Source organism: Streptopelia decaocto (assembly GCF_964273445.1).
Source record: "Streptopelia decaocto genome assembly, chromosome: 2".
NCBI lineage: Eukaryota > Metazoa > Chordata > Aves > Columbiformes > Columbidae > Streptopelia > Streptopelia decaocto.
This window is the reverse complement of record NC_138655.1, coordinates 118,074,651-118,086,690: the sequence shown is the minus strand read 5'-3', so window position 1 is coordinate 118,086,690 and position 12,040 is coordinate 118,074,651. Positions and strand designations below refer to the sequence as shown.

The 12,040-nt window shown below is 40.5% G+C and overlaps 1 protein-coding gene across 1 annotated transcript in view; it reads right to left on the bottom strand.

Moving 5' to 3' along the window:
- The window catches only part of CPNE4 (copine 4), a 280,894-nt gene that overhangs the window by 87,868 nt on the left and 180,986 nt on the right, over positions 1-12,040 (bottom strand). Inside the window, exons 6-7 of the mRNA XM_082044514.1 lie at positions 9,267-9,350; positions 8,254-8,343 (exon numbers count right to left, since the gene is read on the bottom strand). Coding sequence (XP_081900640.1) covers positions 8,254-8,343; positions 9,267-9,350 — 174 coding nt within the window. The remainder of the gene's footprint in view (positions 1-8,253; positions 8,344-9,266; positions 9,351-12,040) is intronic.

The following is a 12,040-nucleotide window of genomic DNA, read 5'->3' as shown; positions in this document are numbered from 1 at the left end:
ATCTTCAAAGCACTTCACAAACATCAATTAACCCAAATCTAGATTAATTAATCTGACAATTAATTTGTTATATATCCAGCAGTTATAATAGTGGAGAACAAACTAGTGTGTTTTAAAGTCATCAGAATGAGTTCCCTTGACTCTAACAAAAATGGGACCAAGCTCATTTCCTGAGTTGATTTCTCTCTCCTAAATCTTCACTGCAATCTGGTATTTTCTTCCCCAGCATCTTCAACTGCTTTATAATGAATACAGGCAAGGAAATGGGAGAGAAAAAAAGGAATCTGTGAGCTGAGATCACACACAGCAGGACTTAATGAGTTTTGTTTTAAGGATGATCTTAAAACTTGCACCCCAACTGCATAGAGTTTATGAAGATCGATTGGGTCAGTCCTTGACACGCTCAGATAAACCAGGGTTCCAAACACACTGCTGAGATTAATGAATTCAGGAGGCAGTCACGTTATAAACTGATTGCTAAATTATAGGTTAACCCAGACTGACAAAACAGGGTGCGTGGTTGCAGCAACTTCCCCACAACCACTGTAGACCTTGTGAAGTAGGACACTTGAGCTTTTCGTAATCAGTGTAGTACCTGAAACCACAGGCACACAGGGAGAACAAGGGGAATATGAGAGAGGTGCAAGAGAAACATATAAGAATGGTAGTATTCCAATGAGTCATTTACTGGAAAAGTAAGTCAAATGTCATTTATGCAAGGACATCTCAGAAATTAGCTTTTAGAGTGTGTCATTTACTTTATAGTAATCCTCAAAATAATGTATCATCCTCTAAGAAGACTTTTAAAACTCCTACTCTAGTTAAGCAGTATGCACTTACGCAAATATTTCTATTAGCTTATTAAATATAAACCATATCCCAATATTTAAGCCTATTTTTTTGTGCTTCTTTTGACCACCAAGAAGGAACTTCTTATTACCTAAAATCATCCGCTGCACAGTCAGTTTTACAATAACTTATCTGGAAATTCACAACACAATAATGTCCTTAAAATGACTAATAAATAACTAGTATCTAGAATATAAAGAAAGATCTGCACCTTCCAAGAGGGAGACAATTATTATTCCAGGAAAATGCCCTGACCTAATGAAAAAGAAACGGCTTACTGAAAAAGTCATTTGAAGGCATCTTTTGATTCATATTAAAGACATGTAAAGGTTGAGTCCCCCTTTCTTGTTATTGAAGACTTTCTACAATAAGGTCTCCATATGCAAATACCTTTTCAGCAACATCAAGGTAAGCAAGTACGGAATGATTGGCTCCCTTGGCATTAATTTTGTGAGTAAATTGAAGAGGAAAATGTAGAACTGTGTAGTTAATCAGGTATGACTGAAATCACCCAATCAAGTAAATAAACAGCCACTTTAGCTTACGTTGTAATTGGGTCTTGGTGCCAGTATCTTTCTACACGGAATTAAAAGCCCAAAGAAAACAGCAACAACAAACGAGTCTTCCCTTATAGAACAGTGTGAAATCCTTCAGTTCATGCTTTTCTAATCATTGACACTGCTTGAATTGCCCTTTGTGCCACATGCTTTTTTAAATCCTGCACAAATTATTGCTGTTGACCATATTATTGACCATAGACCGTATCTTTCCACATTAGTGCTTCAAACACTCTGTGACAGCTAAACTGTGACAGAATAAAAGCACTAAAGGATGTCTGAATGTATTACTTATTGCTTGTCTCTTAAGCATTACTTACCCTTCTTCACAGGTTCTGCTCAGTTACTTTCACCGCTGGCTTTCAGAGATACTGAGGGCTTATTGAAGGATTACAGTTTATAATATACCTGTATAAGCAGAGCTGTAGTCAAGTATTAAAGGCCACTGAAAGCTTATTGATCTAGAGAACACTGTTGTAATAACTCAGAGAATATAAAAATAACCACTGCTATTTGCTTTTCCTTAACTCAGAATGGAACAGCCAGTACATTTACAGACCTCTAAGAAACTTTTTCATTTCATATGAAAGATTCAACACTGAAGAAATCATAAGGAAACAGGGTTACCACTATTTGAGGAAGACCCAACCTTCCACCCCCCAAAATGCCGTAACAGATCCTGAAGAAGTGATTATGCTTCAAATAAAGTGATTGCCTATGTCTTCCCAGCATAACATCAAAATATTTCTTGGAGGCTGTGGAGCTTCTTTTATGAATATTGTAGGCAAGGATCACATTATATAATAGTGTCAACAAGGCATAAGAGGCACTGCATACAAGTGCAGACTTCTCAAGAAGATCTTGTGAACAATGATCTACCATAAAAATGTAGAAAATTCATGGCCAATGAAAATTCCCATAGGAAAGGCCAATGTATTGCTATTTATAAAGGTCTTAGTAATTAAAAGAATTGAAAATCATGTAACCTTTAAACTTGTGAATGCATTTCAGTAGCACTAGATCAGCACAGATATATTGGGGCCTACAAGCATATGTAGATGGACCCCTCAGCAGAAAATCAAACATCTATGTGCTAAGACACAGTTACTCCAACAGATTGGAGGGACAGATCCAAGGAAGTCAACTGAATATGAGAGAGTGGGAAAGAATGGCAGAACCAGGTTTTGACCTCATCAGAAGTGTACAACAAGAGGCAACCTTCTCATGATTACCCAAAGGTAACCAATCCTTTCTATACAGTAAGGTCTCAGGGCATCATGCTGCAAAAAGCAATTCATACAGACAGAAGCCTTATGTCCTGATGTGTTTAACAGCCCTGGTAACCACAGCTGTGGGTCCCACTCATAACTAACTGTACACACATAAATGTCACCAGGACCATCATCTGTAATCCAGGCTAGGCAGAGGTGAAACACTTGGTTTGTTCAGCCTGGAGAATACGAGACTAAGGAGACCTCATCGCAGTCTACAGCTTCCTCACAAGGGGAGGAGAAGGGGTAGGGGCTGAACTCTTTAGTGACCAATGACAGAACCCAAGGGAATTGCAGGAAGATGTGCCAGGGGAGGTTTAGGTTGGGCATTAGGAAAAGGTTCTTCCCCCAGAGGGTGGTGAAGCACTGGAACAGGCTCCCCAGGGAGGTGTCACGGCCCCAAACCTGACAGTGTTCAAGAAGAGACCGGACAATGCCCTCAGACATGTGATGTGAACTGTGGAGTTGTCCTGTGCAGGAACAGGAGTTGGACTCAATGATCCTTGTGGGTCCCTTCCAACTCAGGACATTCTATGAACAAACAAACTGACAACAATAACACAGTTGCAACATACAGATTTTTGAAAGGTAGAAAAATATCTAATGGACAGTCTTCTTTTGAAAGTTTCCCTTAAGTGGGTGGAATATAGAAAGGACTTTCTGCACAGATGTGACACACGCTCCTCCCTCTCCTTGCAGCTTATTACTTCACCTGCAGCAACATTTTTCTTCCAGGTTTTTTTGTTCTTTTCCTGCTTTTCCTTATGAACAGAGTTCCCTTCAGTGACATTCTCTGTACAATCTCAGCAGAATATATTCATACTCTATATCATGTGTACCGTTTGGCCTGTGCCTCTACAGCACCTTGTTATGTGTTTATTTCCCACATACTACAATATCAAATACCAAAATTGTAAGATTATTTTTCAGTGTACATCACCAGGACTCCTTTAGAAAAAGAGGAACCCTGGATCTATTAGAATGGATGGACAGTAGATGAACCCTACCAGAAGATGCTCACAGTGCAAGCCTGTATTTCAGATAAACTTTTGACAGTAACATACCGCACATGCTGGAACCAAACGTGAATGTCAAAGTTCCAGTTTTTACAGGACCTTCAGCGCAGCAGACTAGGATAAAATCCTCTTAGAAGGATTATAACCATCGCTCAGATTTGTCAGTAATTACCATTGTGAAGTGAATCTCTTTACATACTAAAAAAACAATGCACTACTTTTGGATCAAAGAGGTATTTTGTTCACTTCAACATATACACAAACTGACTGTACTGTAAGCATTAAAAGAAGTTATGACCACCACTAAAGTGTGACCAGACTTCTCAGATGGTTTCAATGTCTGGGAAGAAATGCTCGGTAGGTTCATAACTCAAATATATCCTTTTCATAATAAAACCTAGACCAGCAATAATTGCAATAAAGTTTTACAAGGCATCCTGAGAGGAATAAAAAAATAACTGCTCTCTGCACCACAGCTAAATAAAGCAAAATTAGATCTTTTTTTTTTAAGCCTGTAAAGAATTCAAATTAACAGACTTTGTAAAGGATGCTAGCAAAAGACTTCCGAGGGAGACCCTAATTATTGATTGCTTTGATTTTAATGACCTAGTTTATCTTATCTGTCTAAGTAGACATTTTAAAGAAGAAAGTTTCAAATGCCCAGTGTAAAGGCTGTGTTGGGTGTAAGACTTACAAAGAGCAAACATCTGTAAGTTAAACTGAGTTGTTTTAGTATATTTTTGTCATGTTAATCGCCATTCCTCATAATGCAAATCAGACCACTAAGCTCAGTATCCATGTGAATTCAGGGTCAAGATGAATGGCCAAGACTTCAGAACTCCAAACAGCCTACAGAGGCAAGCCCAAGGTAGTGATGGTTGCATTGTGTCTGCTGTTGTTAAGAAGCATCCCTCCACTTGCAGAATTTCCACAAGCTGACATTTCCCTCCAAGCATTTCTCGTGCCTCTTAAAACCTTAGCTTAAATTATGCCTTCCAGAGGTTATAAAAAAGAAACATCAGGTACACCTACAAAGCTACCCAACCTTATGCAATTACTGTTCACAATCATCAAGCAATCCTAGTGAGAAGCTGCTGCTCAGCAAGGCAGCTGGAAGACACTAAATCTCCCCCCATTAAATATAGCATAGGAAATTCTTCCAACATTTAGCAGTAACATATTGCTATATACTTTATGAAGTGAAACAAAACAACTAAAGTCAAATGTCCCAAAATATGGTAGGGTGAAGACTGGAATGCTTAGTCAATGTAAATCAAAGTATAAACATTCATACACTGCTAAACCCATCACAGATACTTCACCTCTCTAATTCTTATAATTTTCACTATTCTGTCCTTGCTACCATCAAATTTTTAAGTTATAGTCTGTATAGAAAGCAAACAGAAGTCATCTGACAAGTCCTATATGCTATCTGTCAAACACAAGTGATTTTGGGGGCTGCTCTACCATAGCAGCCTTATCTTACATTCACCGAATGGTATAAAGGACCTGAATTTTAAAGAAGCTCCAAGCTTTTTTTTCTTATTTTACAGCCACAATTAATTTTAAAATACTTCTGCAATCATGAATGATCTGGTACAAATCTTACTACTTTTAGCTTTTCTGCAAATGTCTGAACTGCAGCCTCAGGCAAATACTCAGATATGCAAATCAGGGCCTGCAAACACTTGTATCCATAAAGAAAAACTTAGATTCTCAAAAAAAAAAAAAAAGGAGAGAGAAGAAAAGAAAAAAAGTATCCTGCAGAATCAAAACTCTTTTGAAAATTGTCAATAGGTTCTTAAGATCCATCTTCCCATTTCTCTTCTTCACCCATTCCCTCCCTAACTTTCCTCTCATCTTCTCTATAGACGGTCCTAAAAGCCTCTTTTTTGGCAGTATCATTTGCAAACAAATTTGACTACTGTCTCTCTACCCATAGCTCAAAGACCTCCTTTATTCCCAGGCCCATCTTCTTCTCCCCAAGCAAAATCTCAGCTCTTCTCATACCTTCTCACTTCAGTTTCAAAGAGATTGAAACATGTTTCTCCCTCCAAAACTGCATTCCTCTACCCTTACAGACTTGCCACTTGCTCTGACATTCTAGGCATCACATTTTGTTTGCCTCTCTTCCTGGGTTTTCTCATCTAAGTGATTTAAAGGTCACATATGGGGAAGGCAGTGCTGTGCTAATTCTGCTTTTCATTTGAGCAGCAGCAATCTGATCCATCTCTTGTCTCAAACTTACCTAGTTGCATTACTATGGGATGTTACCCATTTCAATTTAAGCTATCTCAAGAAGCAGATCCTATAAGAGCAGGCACAACTGATTGCTCTAAGTGACTGTCAGATATAAGCTGGACTAGGTGATCTGGGACCCTTTGCCAAGGACAAGGCAGGGTGCAACCTTCTGCATCTGGTTGTGTAAGGTGAACCCTCAGAAAGGGTGCATAACACAGATACACTGTCTCATTACATCTCTTCTTCAGTCTCTCAGCATCTCACATTTTAAGAATATAATGTTCTCTAGCATTGCCCCCCTCAGTTCTGCTCCCTTTCACCTTCGCAGAATGCTGTAGCAGCTACAGTACTTTAAGCACATCACCACTGTCTATATGTCCCACCAGTGGCTAGCCCTTCCCTCGTACATCAAAGAAGTGCTCACCATTCCTTTTTCCAAGCCTTTCACAGCTCACTCCATTCAAAAGCAAAAGCTCAGCTCCCAGCTCTGCCTGAGCTGTGATGTGAGCTCACTGTCCAAACGAGCACCTTTGTGTTTTTTCCAGCGCTTCTCTTTTGTCAGGAAGCAGCACCCCAGGTGTCAGAGGCACCAGCAGAGGCCCCAACCAAGGCAGTGCTGGAGGGTAGCTGCTTTTTTTTTCCTTTTCCTTTCCTGGAGATCTATATTGCTTACACAACACAGAGTAATTAGCTTGTCTTCTGTGTTTCAGGCAACTAACTTATAGATATTTAATCTACCCAGAAAATTTATAGAATTGTAGCCTCCCAAGATAACAAAGTCATTATCCTTGCACTTCACATTACTGTCATCCTACACATGCTACAATAAATAACTCCTCTACATCTCTTCATTTACATTAGAAATCCTCCTTAGCCAACACTGTTAATTTTGTTTGCAGTTTAAAATGGAGGTTGTTCTTTCCCTACACGTCATTTTCTATTTCATCTCTACAATCATCTTTCAGTCCCATTGGACATGTCAAACACAACTGGTTTGACCATTCACCAACTAAGGGGTAGATGGAAAGACATTTCACAAGTGCTTCCCTGTACCACTTGAAATGCTGAGCTTCCTTCCAATATCTCAGATGCACCTGTCACAAACGCGTTGGTCTGGCCTCCCCAGTACCCTGTGCTTCGTCTGATTCATCCTTCACTTTTCCTTGCTAGATATCTCATTGTTTTCTCAAACTTCCTCAGTCTTTTGCCACTTCTTTTGCCCTCAGATTCATCTTGTTTGCAAAGACTGGCATAAGGGACACAAACAATATATAAAGCTAACTATTCATACCTGCGTCACCCTTGTGCATCCACAATACCATACAAATGTATACATAGGAACACTGTGTCAGTACCACTGTTGTGCTGATTTTGTGAAGATATAAATCACAATCAGCATGACCAGTATAAACACAAGCACTCATAAAACTCATTTTTACCTTTTCCACCAATTTGTGGCATGCATTGTAACATGTAGACACCAGGTGTATAATTTTTTTCTATCTGCACAAAACATCTTGTATGTAATGAGTGAAAAAATGACAATACTGCTTCTGTGGGGCTGTGCAGCTATAATGATAAAAGAAAGGTTTGCAGGGACAATGAAAAATTTTTATTAGATAAATTGGCGTGGTAAGAAAAAAAAAAAAGACATACTTTTGAGTCCAATGTCCTTTTGTCAGGTCCAAGAGGCTGAATAGACAGTGGGGACTGCTCTTCATTTAACATTTTTTAATTTTCTGTTAATCTTAAACCTCATTACAAGACACAAACAGTTGGATTCAGCCTTGATTTAACTTGAATTAGCCACAAGGAGATGAATTCTTCTACACAAAGCTCCAAGTTCCCAGCCATCAGTCTTTCTGCTGACTAGTAACCCTGTCATTACTTTGGCACGTCTTTTTGTGGCCACCCCATTCTTTATATATACTAACAGATTTCATAGTTAAATGTTTCTTTTACAGAGGATCTCCAGACATGAAGTGAGGAAATAGTAGTTAAAATGGTAGACAGGGCTACCTTCTCCCTTGATTGAATTTCCACCAGTTAAATGATGCTGGGTTCAAATTATCCAACTGATTGGCAAAAACAGCTCCATCATTTTTTGAGGTTATTGTAAGAAGTATAGAGCATAATCTACTGATTACAGTGGATTATCATTTCTCTGCATCCTTAATTTGATTGTGGTAATCACAAAGCAGTTGTGTGATCATGTTTTCCATCAAAGAAGAGGGCAGTGCAGAGTAGCAATCTTCGTTTGAAAATGGGAAAGTTTTGTTTCCTATGTTTCCTATTCAAAATGTAGGAATTACTTCTGACCTTTAGCCTGCGGTCCTGGTCTCCACTGCACAGAGAATTTACAGACACTTTAAAGGTCTTCCAGGCTGGATTTAAGTTATTCATCACAACCTGTGAGTGAAAAGAAAGGAAGTTAACCCTGTTTACATTTGCATATCTCCAAACAGAATGCTAACAAGAACCACAATTTTCAATACAGTATGCTCACCAGAAAGAGAAAAAAGCAGAGCTCAGCTGGAGGTTTGCAGAACAACACACATGGGATCTGTGCCCTTGAGCTACCTGCAGTTTGCAACACTCCCGCTCCGGAAAGCCCCAGAAAGGAGCACAGCTGGGAAATGGACTGTCCACAGATCATGCTACAGAGATTGCCCCACCACTGCCATCCTTCAGCAGGGGCCTAAGTCCCAAGGGAAAGGTTGTGGGATATACCCCTGAACTGGAAGCCATGGAAGAGATGCAGAACTGAACAATGGGGATTGTTCAGTCAGCACCAACTGACAGACAAATGGTCTGCCTTGCCACAAAGACTTAATGGGATCCATAACAGACAGGTTTATAACCCCAAATACCTGCCACAAGTCCACCCTCTACAACTAAACGCTGCTTTTTAAGACAATGTCATTAGCAAGGAAGCAGTAATGACACTGGGCCAGAGGAAACAAATGTAGATCATTGAGATTACAAATCCCTTCTCCCAGCAACCTGGGAGAAGATGCAACATAGCATAAATGGGAAAATATCACCCTGTCTGTAACATGGTTTGAGTTAAATATAATATGTATAACTCCTGACCTTCAAACAGAATATTTGCCAGTTTAATTAAATTTGGATCTCCAGCTTCAGTACCATCTTCCCTTACTCTCATATGCATAAGGCAAGACCTGATATTCATTAGTCAATAATTACACAAGAGAGAGAAATGTTATTAAATGTGGGTGCTTGCAATACCCCTTATGACATGGGAAGCATGAACTATTCCTCCTGACAGCCCACCTGTGTCCATGGAAAGTAAATCCAAGCTTATTCCTTACCTCAGTCCTGTGAACAAGTTGTTGGGTTGCATCATCATTCATCCGGAAAATCTCCAGAAAAGGATCAGATTTGCTGAAAAAATCCTAAAATAAAATATAGGACAGGTTACTCTTGAGACTTCTTTTTTCTTGGAGCTTTTCAGGCACAGTGGACTGCTGCTTCCCTGACTGCTAATGAAAAAGGACAGCCAGGGTGGTTTTAGTGAGACCTCTTGGTGTCTCTCAGCAATATTTCATTCTTGTCCTTGTTCCACAAGGACTTCCATGCCACTGCTGTTGCTCTCAGTTTGACTATTCAGTCATGGCAGGCAGGACTGTAAAATGACATTTTACAGCCTCTTCCATTCTTACACCCAGTCCAGATTCCTGAGATGTCTGAGCTTTAGTTCCTTCATCCACCTAGCTTGTTTCGTTCTGTCTTCATAACTGTTTGGTCTTTTGACATCAGTATGATCACGCGAAGCCCTTTGAAGCATATTCTACAGTCGGGCTGAATTTCACAGTATCACAGTATCACAGTATCACAGTATGTTTGGGATTGGAAGGGACCTCAAAAGATCATCTAGTCCAATCCCCCTGCTGGAGCAGGAACACCTAGGTGAGGTCGCACAGGAACATGTCCAGGCGGGTTTTGAATGTCTCCAGAGAAGGAGACTCCACAACTTCCCTGGGCAGCCTGTTCCAGTGCTCTGTCACCCTTACTGAGAAGAAGTTTCTTCTCAAATTTAAGTGGAACCTCTTGTGTTCCAGCTTGATCCCATTACCCCTTGTCCTATCATTGTTTGCCACTGAGAAGAGTCTGGCTCCATCCTCATGGCACTCACCCTTTATATATTTATAAACATTAATAAGGTCCCCCCTTAGTCTCCTCTTCTCCAAACTAAAGAGACCCAGCTCCCTCAGCCTTTCTTCATAAGGGAGGTGCTCCACTCCCTTAATCATCTTCGTTGCCCTACGCTGGACCCTCTCCAGCAGTTCCCTGTCCTTCTTGAACTGAGGGGCCCAGAACTGGACACAATATTCCAGATGTGGTCTCACCAGGGCAGAGTAGAGGGGAAGGAGGACCTCTCTCGATCTACTAACCACCCCCCTTCTAATACACCCCAGGATGCCATTGGCCTTCCTGGCCACAAGGGCACAGTGCTGGCTCATGGTCATCCTGTTGTCCACCAGGACCCCCAGGTCCCTTTCCCCTACACTGCTCTCTAATATGTAATCTCCCAACCTATACTGGAACCTGGGGTTGTTCCTGCCCAGATGCAGGACTCTACACTTGTCCTTGTTAAATTTCATCAGGTTATTCCCTGCCCAGCTCTCCAGCCTGTCCAGGTCCCGCTGGATGGCAGCACAGCCCTCCGGCGTGTCAGCCACTCCTCCTAGCTTGGTGTCATCAGCAAACTTGCTGATAGTACACTCAATTCCCTCGTCCAAGTCATTAATGAATATATTGAATAATATTGGCCCCAGCACTGACCCTTGGGGCACTCCACTAGATACTGGCCTCCAACTAGACTCCGCACCATTGACTACCACTCTCTGGCTTCTCTCCCTAAGCCAGTTTGCAACCCACCTCACTACTCTATTGTCTAGACCACACCTCCTCAACTTAGCTGTGAGGATGCTGTGGGAGACTGTGTCAAAGGCTTTACTGAAGTCAAGGTAGACAACATCCACCGCTCTGCCACCATCCATCCACCTTGTTACATTCTCAATGTTACATTCTCAATTTCATACCAATCACTCTCTCTCTCAAAACAAAAGTTAATCAGCCAAGACATTGTGCTGCTACCAGCTAACACAAGTACTGGCCAGATTGATTAGAGAAGGTAGGAGAAGCAAGCTCTCTTTAGAATGTGATAACATGGCCTATACTAAGATGACAAACAGAGCAGGGGAATGCAAAAAATTACTTGGTATCTCTAAGCACAGGCAAATCTGTGACAGACACTGAGGTTCACAAAGCTGCAAGAGCAAGACTGAAATAGTCTCAGCCCATTTTCTGTAGTTTCACCTCCATTCTTCATTTTCTTCTTCAGAAGAGCCACATGATTAACTTTATGCATATGAATATTATTCATCTCTACAGGCTATATCCAAAACCACAGACCTCTACATCATTTTGGAGAAACGAGGAACTCTGTTTGCTCTCCTGGTGTTTCTATAAAACCCTTAGTGTAAAGATGACTGTAATATACACTGTTCTGCAATTTTCTCCTCACCAAATGCCCACCACACTTATTTTTGACTAGTTGGGTAGCCATTGGGATTAGAACAGCTTTGAATAAGATGCTACAAAAAGTCTAGGCACATTATTATGGTCAAATTCATTTTCAGGGCATTTTTACAATTCCACAACTGTCAAACAAGCAAAGAAATCAGGGCTTTGAAAAGAGAAACCTGAATTTGAATGTCAGAAGAAGGAACTGAGTCCCTAAACACCACAAAGCTTTGGGCAACACTCAAGCGACCAGAAGCCTTTTCCATGCCCTAAAGATGACTCCTAACAATATTGTGTTCCGAATGCTGTTCTGTGAATGATTTGTTTCTTTTCCTACTAGGGAAAAGGTACTGGTATGTTTAGAAACTGATGTAAAGCACATGCATATGTACTTGTTAAATCTTATCAAGTTGAACTCTAAACAATAAAGCCGTCTGTTTGCCTATTCAATTACATGGTTACACGACATTTAATGTAAGAGTGTAAACCAGCACATACCCCAACAAAGTCTGTAACTCCAGAGTTTGCCTTAAGGCCCTGATGGAGGTTTACTATT